This window comes from Peromyscus leucopus, chromosome 1 (assembly GCF_004664715.2).
Source record: "Peromyscus leucopus breed LL Stock chromosome 1, UCI_PerLeu_2.1, whole genome shotgun sequence".
Classification (NCBI taxonomy): domain Eukaryota; kingdom Metazoa; phylum Chordata; class Mammalia; order Rodentia; family Cricetidae; genus Peromyscus; species Peromyscus leucopus.
Window position 1 is genome coordinate 47,035,817 of NC_051063.1, and position 17,738 is coordinate 47,053,554.

The 17,738-nt window shown below is 46.2% G+C and overlaps 1 protein-coding gene across 1 annotated transcript in view; it reads right to left on the minus strand.

Annotated features, from left to right (window-relative positions):
• Nucleotides 1–17,738, minus strand: part of Sorbs1 (sorbin and SH3 domain containing 1) — a 240,448-nt gene that overhangs the window by 101,809 nt on the left and 120,901 nt on the right. Inside the window, 4 exon segments of the mRNA XM_037206757.1 lie at nucleotides 4,681–4,809; nucleotides 7,119–7,214; nucleotides 10,250–10,318; nucleotides 13,967–14,021. Coding sequence (XP_037062652.1) covers nucleotides 4,681–4,809; nucleotides 7,119–7,214; nucleotides 10,250–10,318; nucleotides 13,967–13,976 — 304 coding nt within the window. The 5' untranslated portion in view covers nucleotides 13,977–14,021.

The following is a 17,738-nucleotide window of genomic DNA, read 5'->3' on the forward strand; positions in this document are numbered from 1 at the left end:
GTAAATAATGTGTCTGGGATGCTTTGGTATTTCCCCAGACCCTATACCATGCACTTCTCTGGGCGGATTTTAATCTCTATCCTTTCCCTGTAGTAAACAAATTGGACCCTTCTAGAATTAGCACTGGGTCTGAGGTAGTTTGAGGAGTCCCCTACATTTGTAGCGAGGTGTCAGAGGGAGGGGGCTATCTTGTGAGGCTCCTTCCTCTGACTTTTCAGTTGGCCCTAATTCTTGCACTGAAAAACTGATTTAATGGGTAAAGAGGGTCTAACTTATGAGACATTCTCCACTGGTAATCAGAAGAGTGTTTCTCGATATTTGCACACTGAGTGAAGATGTACTGCTATGATTGGTTTAATAAAAAGAATGGCCAATAGCTGGGCAGGAGAGGTTAGGTGGGACTTCCAGGCAGACAGAGGAACTCAAGAGGTTAGAATCTAGGTGCATGAGAGATGTCAGAGAGTAAGTCAGACATACAAAACGGAAGTGAGGTAAAAATCCCACATGGCAGAACACAGCTTAATAAAATTAATAGAAACAGGTTAATTTAAGTTAATATAAGAGCTAGCTGGGAACAAGCTTACGCTAAAGGCCAAGGTTTTGTAATGAATAAGTCTCCATGCCATTATTGGGGAGCTGGTCGTCCCAAAGAAAGTCTGACCAAAAAGTCCAGCTACAGAAGAGCAAATGAGAGAATCACACAAGAGGAAATGAGTTCATTGTGGCTGCAAGTCATTCTGTCTAAGGACGACTTTGCAGCACATCTGGGGCCAACGAGCACAGTGCCCAGAATGCAAGGACTGCTAACCCAGCTCCTGGGTGTGAGTCAGGGGACAGCAGCTAAGGGAACAAGTGACATGGCCCCCAGACCACACCAGAAAGGAACTGGGAACTGCACCCACCACCAGTGCACACTCCTTAGCTGCTCTTCCAAAAGAGTAAAAACAAAACAACAACCAAAACCACTGGCCCAGGACACTGATGGGGTTGCTCTGAATTGACACAGCAAACACCCAGCCATGGCTGGGTCATACGATCATAAAACAAGGATCAAAGTAACGAGTTTCTCTCAGACTTGGGAAGTCAGTACTGAAATTATTTCCACTCTTCTCAGGTGGTTCTAATTCCAAGGGCCAAGGGCCAGAATCAGAGCTGAGGTGTTGGTCAGGGACCTGGGATCCAGTTACCACTCAAAAACAGGACTCTGGGCTACAGAAATGGTTCTGTGGTTAAGGGCCCTTGCTGTTCTTTCAAAGAACCCTGGTTCAGTTCTCAATACCTACATGGGGCAGGGGAGATGCTTGTAACCACCTATAATTAAAGGTCCAACAGCATTTGTTACCTCTGTTCTCCACAGACACCTGCACTTATGTACACACACCCACACAGAGACATATACATACACATAATTAAAAATAAATTTTTGTAGAAAGTTGCTAAATCTTATATATTTGTTTATATTTAATGCTGAATTTATAAAAATAAAATTTTAAATGTATATATTTTAAAGCAGGAATCTGAACAGTGCGTTTAAACAGGCCATCTTTAAGGGCCCCAGCTTCTTTCTCCCTGGTCTTATATTCACACGTGTGTTTTATCTTGGTAGTAGCAATCCACGACAAAAAATTCTCAATTTTCCTAGAGTTCATGTGGATGCACAGGACTCCTATATTCATACTGAGGACTTTAATTTCCAAATGCCTCCTAGAAATTTCTCCTGGAAGCCCTTCTCTTGTCAGGAACCCAACACAGCATCTATCTATTGAACATTCCTCCCAACATCCTTCACAAATCCCCCATCTCCATGAGTAACACAATCTAGAAAACCACTCAGTCAGTCTGGAGTCCTTGAGTCTCACATCAAGCCCTGTTCTTCCATTCTTTCAAAGACACTTTATCTTTTCCTCCATCTCCACTGCCCTCACTCCTGGCCCAGAACATCATGCCTTCAAACTGATAGGATTCAACCTTTAGCAGGCCTCCTGAACTACGGTAATAACAAGGGTTATGATGACAGGCCTGTGATGAATGCTTGTTATCAAAGAGCTCATTTAAAGCCACCAATTCCAATGTGACAGTGCCCAATTTATAGATGAGAAGACTGAAGCCATCACGGTTGATGAATTTGCCCCCATCCCAAAGACAGTAAGTGCCAAAGCCAAGAGACAAGAGACTCTGTGACCATCCAGCTATACTACCTCTCTCAAGAGGAGGGAGTTAGAGCAATGACTGAAACTTGGAGGTATCTCTGTAATGTAGGTGTTGAGGTCTGATGCTTCTAGACCAGGCTAATAGTCAGCAACATGGAAACTTATAGGGATGGATGGAGGGGCAAAGATGGAGAGCATGGGTGATGCAAATGCTAATCTGGATCTGATGACCTCATTAATAGGACGAAGATACTTATTTACTATAAGATGGATCTTGAAGGAGAAACTATCACCACCACTTTACTAAACCAGCATAATTTCTAACGACACTCAAGTATTTATCCTTATACCCACAGGTAAATGTGGTCCTCACCCCTCATCAAGGAAACTTCTCTTTGCAACAGACAAAGACCATCACGGAAAGCCACAACCCATTAAATGCACAGTTGTGAAGTCCAGTCCCAAACAATACAACTACAACACAACTCCTGTACCTAGGCTCAGGGATCGTTGCAGAAGGGGGGGGGAGCTGCAGGTAGAAAGAGTCTAAGAGCCAGACGAACAGGAAGCTTGCTGTGAGATTGTGTTGCCTAGAATCGTCAGAGATGCTATATCCATGAAGTCTCGCCAAGATAGCTGCCTACACATGACCTGAATGAGGACGACACCAACAGATATGATAACGTGGATGGGGAAAAGCTCACAAGGTCTTAACCTTAGACAAAGAACTACAGGCAACTAAGGAATGCTGAAAGCAGCAGGCAGAAGTAGTCTCCCCCAGGGAAGAGCAGATCGATTGGTTATCCAGGACCAAAGGGTCAGCCCAGAAAACATATACATACAAGTAACATTACACAGACAGAGCAGACTGCATTCATATACTTAGGAATACAAACACACACACACACACACACACACACACACACACACACACCACACCACCACCACACCAACACACACCACCAAAGAAAAAGAGGCCGTGATTTTAATGAAAGTAAAGACTGAGGATTTATGAGTGAGGCTGGAGGAAGAAAATGGAAGGGGAAAATGAAATTATACTATAATTTTTGTTATTGTTGTTGTTTTAAGACAGAGTTTCTCTATGTAGCCCTGGCTGTCCTGGAACTCACTCTGTAGACCAGGCTGGCCTCGAACTCACAGAGATCCACTTGTCTCTGCCTCCCGAGTGCTGGTATTAAAGATGTGCACCACCACCACCTGGTCTTATACTATAATCTTTTTTAAAAAAATAAAATTATTATTAAAAAAGATGTGCATGACTGATAACTTCCTCTTAGTTCTGTCAAGTAATTGTAAGAAATTTTTAAAGACTTGCTGAAAAGGATTAAATTCTTTCCCACCAAATTTAATTGGAATAAGTTTGTAGGAATTACCATAGGACAAAAGATGGTGTTTCCTAGACCACCTCAACTCCACACATAATTCTGTAGCACAGTAGTTCCACAGCATGTTCCACAGTGGAGAGAGAACTGTGTTCTGTATTAGTGCCAGCTACAACCACTAGAGGGAGCTCAAGCCTCCCTCTCCGTTGCCTATGGCCTGGCCATTTAAGCTGCTTCACTGGCTTGTCTCTTTGGATCATCTCTCTTTCCCACACACCCTCCAGCCTTCTGAAGAAATTATTTCGCCTTTCTTCTCGCCCGCATCTTTCCCAGAGAAGAGAAAAACTGCAAACTGCAACAGGTCAGTAATCAAGAATGGGCTCAGAAGTAAGACCAAGAAGCCCTTGGCCATCTTTTGGTGCTGAGGTTGTTCCGGCCTTCCCTAGGCCTAAAAACAAAGATGACCTCCCAGGGGGATTGGTATATACCTCTAAGGAGCTTGTGTTCGAACCCTAGTCTGGCCTCATTCTCAAGCATCTACGTTGGTACCCATTATAAGCGGCTGGCACAGGAATCAGTAGATGCAAGCATTACTCATTTGCATCCTACACAATTCCACCATGTCACAACACCCGCCTCCCACTGTACCAAAGTTGCAAGCCCTGTTTCCGTTATACTCTGGTTCCAAGACTGTGCTAAGCTTCCCAGTTCCCACAGAAAAGAAAACCCCATTTCCTGCAGTCATTTCCAAACATGGTCCTTGGGCCAGCTCCACAGTGTGACCTCAGAACTTGTCAGAAATATCAAATCAAAGACCCCTCCTCAGACTTACAAGCAGGCACCACAAGTCTCAAACTGCAGCCTGGGCCCATCTTGCCTGTCTACTTCTGATAACTGTGATGCAGAGAGAACGACAGCCCTTGTAGAGTGTTTAGAGACTGAACCACCCCAAACTAAAGTAGGGATCACTAGGCTGTGCCTTCCCCCAAAGCACACAACTACCTCTCAGTCCAGCTCTTGACCCACTAGTTATCATCACAGAAGGGACAGAAGTCACCGGTCCTGGGGACCCTGGAGAAGGAGGATGTGGCTAATGAATTCACAACCTCTCCCCAGCCCTGCAGAACCACGGGGATATCCGCCTCCCCTTCTGCCCATCTTCCCTCCCAGTCTCCAGGGCAGCACACCTGACTTGCTTTCATGCTTGGGAGATTCCTGAGGGCTCACGGGGCTGCTGCTTGGGGATTCCCTGTAGGAAGACGAGGCCCGAAGAGTCACTGTTCCTTTTCCAGTGCAGATTTTTGTCGGGTCCATGTCTGGAAAGAAAAGATCCAAAGGAGAGGTTAGATCCAAGATTCCTGAGGGAGCTGCACGATAGCCCATTAGCAGATGGTCCTATCATTAGCAGATGGTTACAGCGGGGGAATGAGATGAACCTGGGTACATCTGTGACTACTCTCTAACCATCTAGGACCAATGAAAATTAATCTGTGGCAGCATCATGAGATTAGGGAGAAGAGGCATGGTGTGTGCTGAGTAAATGCATGAGTTACAACGTCAGCTGAAAACATTTCCCCATGGAAGCTGGCTCATTCCTTCTATGAAATGAAGTTCAAGTTGTTAGGCAGATTTCTGGCCAGTTAGTAAGGCATGGCTCACGGGAGAGTTTGTGAAAGATCTCTCAGGCTCGCAGAGCCCCCTTCTCACAAAAGAGCCGTAGGCAATGAGGCACATCGGGACGTCCTCAAGAGAATGGCTGCTGCGTGAGCCTCCCGCTGGTCAAGACCCCTGAACTCTGAGACAGAGGAGGCGCTGTTCACGTCACGGATGGGAGCTCTCACACTCCGACGTAATGAGAGAACACACAGCCAGGAAGGTGGCCAGACAGGCTCAGTCCCCAGGGCAACACAACAGTGTCCTCTGAACCTCTGCTTCATCTACACAGACTCCCAACCATCCACCTTCAGCAGCACCAGGGTCCATACCAGACCCTGGACATCTTTAAGAAGACTCTCAAGGCAGTCATCCATATTCTGGGCTATGTGTCCCCAGTCCCTGTGGATGTCTTAAACCACAGACAATACTCAATCTACACAAACAATGTCTTTTCCTACATATAATTTAAAACTTTCGAGGAGTTGTCCATGTCTAGAAATTTTCATTTAATATTTTTGACTGTGGTTCACCGTAACTAACTGACACTGTTAGAAGACTGCTCGTTTTAACAGCCTGGTGCCCATCCTTCAGGAAAATCAGTGATGAGGCAGGAAACCAGCGCAGACCTCAAAATTTCATGGAGCACACGTGCCAAGTGTTTCCTTATGTGCAGCTAAGCTAAGCTCAACTCCAGTCACTTCCCACACCCCAAACCGCCCAGAGTCCAGCTTCTAAGCTCAATCCACACTCACTTCCACACCCCATACCCCAAACTGCCCAGAGTCCAGCTTCTAAGATCAACCCACACTCACTTCCATACCCCACACCCCAAACCACCCAGAGTCCAGCTTCTAAGATCAATCCACACTCACTTCCATACCCCACACCCCAAACCGCCCAGAGTCCAGCTTCTAAGCTCAATCCACACTCACTTCCCACACCTCCAAACTGCTCACAGATCAACTTCTAAGCTCAACCCCACAATCACTTCCACACCCCCATACCCCCAACTGCTCCGAGTCCAGCTTCCTGATCTAAAATTATCACAGTGAGGATGAGATGATGAAGCTCAGGGTGTGTCTTCGGGCAGGACTCAGTGTGCTGCCCATGTCTGTTCCTGGGCGAGGGGAGTGAGCGGCCAAGCCTCCTTCCTCCTGCTCTCAATCCCTAGCCCCAGCAGTCCTCTTCCTCAGCCAGGAAAGCACAAGACCCACAGCATACCACAGACCTGTGGCAAACTCACGGAGCACCTAACCCCATCAAGAGAGTAAGTGGCTGGTGTGATACAACTATTGGGAAAACCAGACCACGGTCTTCAAAGGGGAGAGAGGCAAACTGGCAAATTCACAGCCCATCTCTCTGGTCCTGGACACACAGCCAGACCTGCCCAACTTCTGAGCTCCACTTGTCCCTCTTTGTCTACAGGAAACTCTGAGTCAGAGCCTCAAATGAATGGCACACCCCCACCTCTTGGAGAAGGAGGAGGCAGGAAGTAACTGTAGGTGAAGCTAGAGAGGGGTTGGAGTACTCAGGGGAATGGCCTGGGTATCACACAGGGAACCAGCATCTGACATGGACAGGAGCTGTTTCTCATTCAGCGTGACTCACAAGTTCTCTGGTAGGCCAGGTGAACTCTCCCAGAAACTTGTGTTAGCACAGAAGTCTTAGGACAGCCCCATCCCAGCTTCTGCACTAACCCTTCTAAAGCACGGAGGACAGGGCTGCAGCCTCAGATTCTTCTCCTACTCCCTGGCTTACAGGCTTACAGGCAGACCACACACACACACACACACACACACACACACACACACACACACACACACACATACGGAGAAAGGAAACAACACTTAGGGAAGGAAATGCCTTCCAAACATGCAAGGGTTAAGGCTCACAGCATGGTGTTAGAAGCAAAGAAGAGAAGAAACCATGCAAATGGTCTGACAATAGAAACAGCCCCAAAGAGAGATACCTGGAGGGAGTACTAGCCCTGAAGGGCTTTTCACTGTCTTCACAGGAATTATTTTAACAGCAGAAACAGACCGAGCGTGTAAAGGGTCGGCAGTTGCTGAAAACACAAAAGGGTAAACGGTGCATCTAGAAAGAACATTTGGGAGACACTCAGGCAAGTCGAGGAACCGTGCAGAGACAATAGAAGGAAGTTGCCCACGCTCAAAGAACAATGCAAAGAGCAGTAGATGCAGCCATTAAAAATAGCCTGCTTTCTTTCTTTAGGGTTCTGGGCCAAGACGGCAGAAGCCTTCCTCCAACCATCACTCAAAGAGAGCTGGTCGGTGTTTATCGGCGCCTCCTGGCACACCAGGAGCTTGCCAAGGCTCTGGACAAAGAGACTTACAGAGACACAGATGGCCTGGCAAGCAGAGGAAGGGGACGCCATCAGAGTACAAGGTGTCCCCTGGCGATAGTGGGTCATCTGCTAGGCTTTGAGGACAGGGTCATGGCTGCAGGTGACCACAGCAACAAGAGGAACATTCGCGTAGATTGCCTGGTCCCTTCAGCCCTCACCATTGCCTCTCCCAAATCACACCTTTTGGGATCCTGTGCCTGCTCTGACAGTCACTACCCTCTGATCCCAGGCAAATCAGAACCCCCATCTGTTGGGAAACAGATGGTCTTGCTCAAGCCCACCCTTTCCTGGAAAAGAGGCGTCAAGTGTCCAAGTGGACGATTAAGGCTCTGGGCAGCAGCACAGTACACAGTGCTGGATGCGAAGACCCTGCTCCTCGCCTCCATAGGACCCCCCCCCAGCTCAGTGGTAGGCCCATCCCCAAATCTCTTCTGAGGCCTCCTTCTCTCCTTCTCTTTAATGGCAGCACAGAAAGAAAGATGTGCTATGGTGCCAAAGAGACTCCAATGGACTGTGCCCAATGGGTAGGACTGCTTGGAAATAAGAGATTATTGACTCAGCACCACATGACTGGGATTGTCAAGGAGGCAGGAAGGAGGATGGGAGGCACCTTCAAACTGGACAGTGCCCCTCCTGCCCATCATGTTGCTGCTTTGGAAGGCAGCAAACACGAAGTGTATGTCTGCAATAACTAAGTCAAAAGTGACAATTCCGCACATATCTAGATAGAATGGACTTTCACAGGAATCCTGTTAACTACCTTACAATCATTTGGGAGACTGTGTTGGAGTGGAGGGCAGATTTGGGGTGCCATTTTCAGAGGAAGAAGTAAGAGGCTAAGACAACCACTCAGTCACTCTGTTCTTAAGTGCAGAGAAGTTAAGTTATCTGGCTTGGTGACCTTAGCAAGCCACTCTGATGACCTTTAAACCTTTAAACCTATCTCCTTGTTTCCTACCAAAGGTGAGTCTTGCTAAGGCAGAGGGAAACAAACCATCACTACTCAAAAAAACAAAATAAAACAAACGAACAAAAACTCTTAAGGTTCTCCTATAAACAGATTTATAGAGTGGAGCTAGTAGTCCCAAGATTTCGAAAGTCCCTCCCAGGCTCCTGGTTTAAACACCCCCTTGCAGTCTTCCCACGGCCCTGGCCCTCCACATTCTCTAAGTACAAGACTGTCAAGATAGGCCAAGACCCCAGAACACAGCCCACGTGAACTACACAGTGGAGTAGGGAGGCAAGCCAGGGAGGTGGGGAGCAAGACAGCACGGACCTCCTGTCTCCAAAGAGCTCAGCCTTGTGCCACCAGACTCCTACTCCCCATCTCTGCCCTCCGCCTTCTCTCTCCAAGGGGGTTCCTTCTGAGTGAACGTCTTGCCTTCTCAAAGGGAGTATTTGGATGCATTTGATGAAAACTACAAAGGCTAAACATGGCAAACTCTGAAATTACACTTTGGGAAATGCTGCATTTTTTTTAATTTATTTATTTTTTAACTTCAATGCTCCATGCTGGGATTTTAGCCTTCCCTTGTGGATACTGTAGAACACAGATAGATGAGTGTTCATGGAGTCACTGGAGCTCAGGATAGGATGCAGAAATAAACACTGCACTCAAACTCCCTTCTTCTGTAGATAAGAGAACTCGCACCTGCAGAGATGAAAGGGCCCCCTGCATGTCTGTTTTTCACAGGCAGAGCTGGAACTAAGTTTATCTAATTACTCCAACTTGCTTCCTGTCACCTCATACTGCACAACACTGACGTCAGGCTGGGGTGAGAGTATCCTGGGAAAACAGGACCTCGAGATCTTCTTCGTTTCTTAAAGCAAAGGGGATTTATTAAGTAGAAGAGAAAAATGCAAGTCCTCAGTAGCTAAGACGGAAGCCAATGAGAGGGGCCCAGAAGTGGGCTGCCTAGTTCTCAGTCGTCTTTTTTTTTTTTTAAGATTTATTTATTTATTTAATATATGAGGTGCTCTATCTGTATGTACACCTTTCTGCCAGAAGAGGGCATCGGGTCTCACTAAAGATGGTTGTGAGCCACCACGTGGTTGCTGGAACTTGAACCCAGGACCTCTGGAAGAGCAGCCAGTGCTCTTGACCATTGAGGCATCTCTCCAGCCCTCTCAAACGTCTTCTTACCACACCACTCGTTCACATTTCTATCGCCTATTTGGAAGAATTTCTAAAAAATATGAGGACTGAGAAGGCCGCTTAGTGAGAAAGTGCTTGTCCACATGCACAAAGCTCTTTCTTGACTGAATCCGCCAGCGTGTGTGTGTGTGTGTGTGTGTGTGTGTGTGTGTGTGTGTGTTAAAATTTTGAGAGGATATACATAAAACTAAAGACACTAAAATAATTTCTTTCATAGGACTGTGGATGTGTTCCCATTCATGACAAGTGAAGGTAGCATGCCATGTATGCTGGAAGGTAATTCCAGGCCAATGAGTGCCATATGTGCCAGGCATGACACTTACCTGGCACCATCTATCTAACCCGTCATCCCAGCATCCTTGTGAGCACATCATCTCACAGTTGGAAAAAGACAGCTTCAGACCCATGAAGAGTAGGACCACAGCTCAGGTCTTAGAAAACGACCATGGGAACTAGGCTTCCTAAGATAAGGCCAATGATGTCTTCCCCAGAAAGGTGGGAATGGCCCCTGCCTAGCATGTCCTGCATCTTCTAGAAATGCTTTCTGATACCAAGCCAGGCTTCTCTTCAATAGCCTTACCTTTGTCTTGCCCATGGCTGCCAGGTACCAAGCCATTCACAACAGTTTTAGAGCTTCCAACATCACATTCTGAAAGAAAGATGAACAGAAGGTTTGTGACCATGGCTGCTGAACAATCCGAGTACCATGTGGTATGAGGTGGGGATAAAGCTGAGGTATCCTGCTCCAACAGAACGGCTCTGTCCACACACATCCTATCAGCTTCCTCAGACCTGGGACAAGTCCCCTAGGTGCATGGGAGAGAGTTCTGAATGCCTTAAGGCCTGAACCAGACAGGATACAAAAGCTATTTGGGGATAGGAAGTGTGTTGTGGGGGTACAAATGCAATTGATTCCCTGGAGTGGCTTCCTTGACATTCAAAAAGTGTCTAAATGGCACCCCAAGTTCTACTTGTCAAAGACATGCTGTCATTCCTATAAAGCAACTTTACATTGCCCCTCTTTACCAGTCTAGAATCTTGTGTGACTGTCCCAGAGATGGCCATGGTGTCTCCTGGTGTCCTAACCACTCCTTCCATCCTCCTTTTCTATTGAAGTCTCATCTACATGTCCAATGCTGCCTGCCTGGTCTCAACTCTGAGTACGTGAGAGATTTTCATCCGCAGACCTTGGCTACAAAGCCCTCAGCCCTCACCTTGACCACCACACCTCAGTGTCACTTCAGACTTTCCTGAACTCTGCTCGGCAGCAGACAACACTGAGCCCCTCCTGTCTAGGAGGTTCTCCATCTATCACTTTGGGGAACTTGGAAACAGACCAGGAAAGAACAGAGGGTGGGAAGACCATGCCACCCCAGGGCATGTGGCCAGTGTGCTTGAAAGAACCCAAACAGCAAAATGCCAATAAAGCTACAAACATAATCATAACTACGGTTCTTTAAACATGCTTTGCCAGGATTGCTAGTCCATGTTGAGTACTCACGATTACTATTTTGCTGTCTCCTTAGGTCCAGTCCTTGGAAGCTGGAGTTAGGAACTGAAATTCTATTGATAAGATAATTGAGGCTCAACAGGCCAAGCCTACCAACAGTCACTAAGCTGAGATTGAACTGCCCCACTTACAACCCATCTTCTTCCCCAACTAAGACAAGCATTTTTGTTTCCTGATTGGTTATGTATTTCCTCAAACCCTGGGCCTACAACCCACTTCACACCCTACTAGCAAACCTGGCTAAAACTAAGTCACACTGAGGCCTTTAATAACCAGCCTATCCTAGGGTTGAGCATCTGATAAACACTCGTCACCCGACAGCCAGGCTGCGGCCTCTACAGCACCTGAGCAGGCCCTCCCCCACAGCGGTCGGCAGGGACTGCCCAGGATGCATGCGGCTGTGGCTCACAACAACCTGCAGACAGAGGCTCGCTCTCTTGGACATTAAATCTCTCTTGAACTCTCATTTCAAGAATGGGTGGAAGAAGAGGAGTTTTAAGGAAAGGAAATGCAAGCTCCAGCGTCCCATTGCATGCTCTTTTACTGTCCTGTCCCCATGCACCTGACCTTGATCACGTCCTTCTGACTGTTGGCCTTGCCTTGAGCCCACCTAGTGGGGAGGCTGCCTGTGAGCATCCACCAGGCCCACATTCCTCCCTTCCCCCTTTCCTTTTTTAATTAACCATAACAACCAAACTGGAATAAGCATTTGGTATTTAGTAATCAACAATCAAATAAAGCTCAGCTTCTGCAGCAATCACGCCGCTGTACAGCAGCCCATGTCTGCCTCCACTCCACACGAGTTGGCAACCCCACGCAGGTGACTAATTCCTTGAAGCTCAGTTTCCCCATCTGTATCTCAGAGGCGGCAAGCCAGGCCCAGCCTTGCGGGTGGAGGGAGATGCTTTCCAGGAGAATGAAACAAGCCCCTGCAAGGACAGTGATTCCCTCAGAGAGTGGCAGCCCAGGAGCAACTGAAATAACAACAATACATTGCTTTACTGCCGTTCTTTCCACTAAAGATGCAGCCAATATTTTCCATGTAGCGACTCTCCTCCCACTGATCACTTTCAACAGCAAGTAAACACACACAGTGTACTGCTTCTCACACCCCACCTTCATGGGAGTATTTTTGTTTCCTTGGAATTAATATAGAAATTCCCAAGACAGAATTACTAGGTCAAAAGGCCTAGGATCTGGGGCCGCTGGGTAAAGTTCCTTTCCAGCACCTGTCTGAGAGACTCGGGGAGGAAGGGCATCCTGGTGCACCTTGGGCATTGGTACATCCTCACCTGGCCTCTTCCTGACTTTAAAACTGTCAGGAGTAGCAACGCTGGCTTAGAAGAGCAAGAAACTTCAGGCTGCAGAGCAAAGCTTTTGTTTGTTAGTTTTTTAAAAGGAAACGGGAGAAGGGCCCAGCCTGTTATAAATGACAACAAAAGCCAAAAGCAGGACTGGGGACATGGTGCATATGTCAAAACCACTGCTAACAACATGTGTGAGTTAGCACCTGGGTTCCGCCTCCAGCACCACATAATGTGGCCTGGTGTCACACACATGTAACTTCGGCACTCAGGAGACAGAGGCGGGATGATTAGGAGTTCCAGGTTATCCTTGCCTACATAGAGCATGCAAGGCCATCGGGGCTCTCTGACACTGCGTCTAAAAACAAAAGAACTAACCGAAAGGCAAATCGACAATAGAAACTGAGCCAGTAAGCAGCACCCGTGTCTACTTTGGCACAGAAAAAAAAAAAAAAAAACATCAAAGGGGCCCAAGGCAAATCAGAGACCTCACTTTGCAAGGAGGAATTCTGGGCTAGGAACAGCAAGACACCACTTGCGTAGGCCTGGTGCTCAATACGTTAAGAGCCTTGCTCCGCTCGGTCTAAGAAAAACTCCAATGGAGCAGTGCTATTACCATGTCCACTTCACAGAGGAAAAGCAAAGGCACATCCGAGCTGCACAAGAAGTGTATGAGGAAGGGAGCAGCCTTGAGCTGCTCCACCCCCAGGCCCTCGCAGGCCTCACCACACACAGTCCCACACGGCCCAGGACTGGGCTAAATGAGCACTGTATGTAAAGAAATGGAAAAGGCCTTTTAATCTGTAGGGGCCTCCGAAAAGACCCTCACCATGTGCAGGATTAGAAGGACCCTGAATGAGATACTCACGTGGTCCCCTGCCTCCCATCCCCACCTGCAGGTGCAGGAGGCCAAGGTGGAACTAATTCCAGGAAGGAAACATCTCCAGGCTGGACACTGACAAGTCTCAGCTGCGTAAGGCACAGGGATCTGTTCCTCATTCTCTCTTCCCCACTCCAAGTTTTCAATCCCAGTCCAAGACTAAAAATACTTGAAACGTTAATTTATTTAGAACTTGATTCTTGAAAGCATAAGTTAGCTGTTCTGCAAGCCGGATAAAGGAAGTGTTGGGTTAGTCCCCATCCGGGGAAGATTATGATTAAATTGTGTACTTTGCGTCAATCATCTAGATTAAGAAATACAACTAAGGTGTAGAAATATGCCAAATTTTATCAAACGTCTACTTTAAAATAACTGCAGCTTATTGTATGCTGATTATATGCCACTAAAAGGAAAGGGGGCTCTTGTAAGATAGGCATGACATACACAGTGTATGGTAGAGTTCTTCATATGTGTGGGTTGAAAAATCATCTGCAATGTAAGTAGTGACATTGCTGTTGAGGACCTTAAGGCATGTGGACATCTCAGTAAACCACCCAGTTCTGTAGCTCCGACAAGAGAAAGAGAGGGTCTGAAATGACTTACCAGAACTCATGCTGGTGGTGGGGAAAGTCTTCTACAGCTGCAGCTCGGGACGGCTCTGCAGAAAAGCACACAGTGGGGTGGTTGAATGGCAGCTGCATGGTAAGTCCCCACAGTTGGTGTTAAAATGCAAAGGCTGTAACCCCTGGTCAAACAGAGCTGAACTGCGAGCCGTGTGGCCAGGCTTCCAGCTCACAGCTAGTCACAGATCTGGGGACTCTGGGCATCTCACGCGACTTCCTAGCTTCACTCGTCACCTTGACTTTGTTTAGATGCAATCCCAGATCTCTTCTAGCAACAAGTCAATTAAAAACATCAATTTTGTAAATGTTAAAAATCATCATCAGAGGGTAATATATAATTGTGGATGTTTACAGGTAGCTCACAATGTACCAGGAAATGTTCTCAGTGCTTTAAATAATTTATTTGAGTCATGACAGCAAGCACTAACACAGTGTGAGTTTGCAAACGAGACTCAGGGAGGTGAAGCAGCATGCCCAACTGTGCTGGAATTGATCATGGAAACTGGGTAGCTTGAACCGCTGGCCAAGTGCCTAGGCACTGCACTCCTCACCTATGGGCAAAAACAATCCCTGATGCTCAAGAGAGCAGCCTTCAGAATTAGACGGTCTCAAACTGAGATGCTTACAATGTGCTGGCATTTTATTATCATTTGTCTCCAAGGAAAGGTATCCATCTGTTTTGGTCTGTTCGTTTTCGATGATGGTGAAGATCAGACCAAAGCTTCAAGGGTTACACTAACCAAAGACTCAAACTCTAAGCTACGTGGATGCTCAAACCAAACTGTATTAATATGTTTTGACAAACAAATTGGGTATAGTGGTGTGCACCTGTAACCCCAGGAAGTGCAGGCAGGAGGATCAACAGTTCAAGGTCATCCTTACTACATAGTAAGTTTGAGGCTAGTCTTCACTGTACGAGATGGTCTGCTGTCTACAACCATACCACCTTAAGCATGCCCAGTCTCATCTGAAGTTAAGCAGGGTTGGGGCCTGATTTGTACTCAGATGGGAGACTATATGTAAACACACACACACACACACACACACACACACACACACACACACACACACACACACACGCCTGTAACACTTGGACAAATAAACACACCCTATAATTACCACCAAAGTCACAACCTATAGCATTTCCACCGCCCCCAGAAATGATCCCCGTGTCTCCTTACAGTCAAGTAAGTCACACCAAGCTCCTAGAACACTGACTACTTACCATCACTTTGGCCCCACTATTTTCTACATCGGGTACCACATATATGCAAGCTTTTGTGCCTGTCTTTCGTATTTAGTGTAACCCTTTTGAAAAGCAAATGGCTACAGATGTGTAAGTCTCCTTCTGGACTCTAGCCTCTGAGCTATCTCCATCCAATAACCCACCTGCTTGGTTGCTACTTCTCACATAACCTTGAAATCAGATAAATGCAAGTGTTCCTACCTCATCCCTATTCAAAATCTTTTTGGCCATTTTTAGTCCTTTGCATTTCCCATTTTGTTTGTTTTATTTTTGAAACAGGGTTTCACTCTGTGACCCAGGCCAATCTAGAGCTCCTTATGGAGCCTAGACCTGTCTCAGCGTTGCTGAGCTCCTCCCATCTTGGCCTCTCAAGCGTTGGTATACCCAGCTAGGTCTTCACGTTTTCATGTGACGTTTAAAATGGCCATCAATTTTTTTTTCCCTGAAGGAAAGAAAGAAAGGGAAAAAAAAGGAAAGAAAGAAAAAGTGTTGTATTTTTAGTTGTGATTTTGTAGGCTCTATAATCACGCTGGGGGAAACTAATGTTTTCACAATAGTGAGTGCTCTGGCTACTGGGCATGGCTTCTCCCTTCAGCCAGGTCTTCTTCCATTTTTCTCACCAATGATTTACAGTCTTCAGAGTGAGGCCTTGAGCGCCCACTGGCTCCTCCCACACTGGACACCTCATGCCTTCTGCATTTCTGTACTTCCATCCAGCAGCAGCATGCTTTCTCCTCCCCAGAGGGAGTGGGGACTGAGCCCTCAAGAAGGCTGCTCAGTAAGAACACTCCCATGTAAAAAGGTAGGATAGAGCCATCCCAACAGATGCATAACTGGAACACAGAAATGCAATGTGAGAAAGCAAGGTCACACGACTCCCCCAAACATCTGTAACCTCAGTAACTGAGTCCAAGGTAATGAAATACGTAAAATGCTAGACAAAGAATTCAGGTCTAGTTTTCAACATCATCAAACCTCAAAGAAGAGTCAAGTAAATAGACAGGTGAAACGCATAAGTCAATCAAAGGTTTGAGTAAGAAATTCAACAACTTCAAATACAAATGCAGAGACAGATTCTAGAAGAAAAATACCAAGCAAATCTTGAAAATGGGGAGCTTAAAGAAAAAGGAAACACCACAGTGGAAAACATCAGCCACATAACTAGACTATGTTCAGAAAGATTATCAGAGGGCCTATAGCATTCACAAACAATTTAAAAAATAAAATATAATTATGACCATAACAACTAAGGCCTCTGGGATACAATTAACAGACCAACTCTACAAATCTATAGTGCAGAAAAAGGAACTAAGACACAGTCAAAACCCACAGAAAAGCTATTCAAGGAGGGGCTGGAGAGATGGGCCCCGAGGTAAGAGCACTCGCTACTTTTCCAGAGGTCCAGAGTTTGGTTCCCAGCACCTGTATCAGGCAGCTCCAGGGGATCTGATGGCCTCTTGTGGCCACACACACACACACACACACACACACACACACACACACACACACACACATATGCACACAGCCACACTCAGACACACCCATATACATACATTTTTTTAAAAATCTTTTTAAATTATAGCAGAAATATCTATATATCTGAGGAAAGAAATGGCCATCCAAACATTTGTCCTTTACAATTCCTAAAATACATAACCAGAAAGATCCCTCCACATCATACGGATAAAATGCCAAGAAAACAGAACAAAGCAAGAATATTGAAAGCTGCAATCGAGAGACTGCTTACAAACACAAACCCATTCAAACAATAGCAAATCTGTCCTCAAAAATTGTTAAGCCCAGCAGAGTATAAACTGGTAGCTTTTAATCCCCCAAACAAAGTAACTGCCAGGCAAGGTTACTTTTTTCCAAAAGTTATACCTTAAAACTGAAGAACTGAGGGCTCTTACTGATAAGACTGAAACTAAAGCAATTCATAACTGTTAAATCCGTGTGTGTTATAAACCACTGAAAGGAATTTTACACCAAGAAGATGAAAACACAGAAGCCTAAGAGCTTATGAAGAACCATTCTTACAAGGGCAGATTAACAAACGCAAATTAGGGTACGTCAAATATTACTAACTCAGTAAAACATCAAACCTGAATAAGAATAAATTGAAGAAGTCAGTTCAACCTTTCAACAGTCGCCTAAATCTAAAGACCATAACTTGCCAGTTAAAAATGCTAGAGCTGGCTGGCTGGTTTCCAAATTAAGATTGAGCTGTTTGCCTCCTGCTAGAAACTCACTCCACTGGCAAAGCCACACACAGCTGAAAGGATGGACAATGGGATTCCAACAGAAGGGCTACCATCAAGAAACAAAACCCAAATGCTAGTGAGAACGCAGCACACCTCTGGTGGGAAAGGAAATTAGTGAGGACACAGGAAACCACTGTACAGGTTCTTCCAAAACCTAAGAAGAGGACCACTATATGACAACACCTCCCCACCTTGATCCTCAAGCCACTCTTCACAAAACACATACTACGGAAGCCTAGGCATGT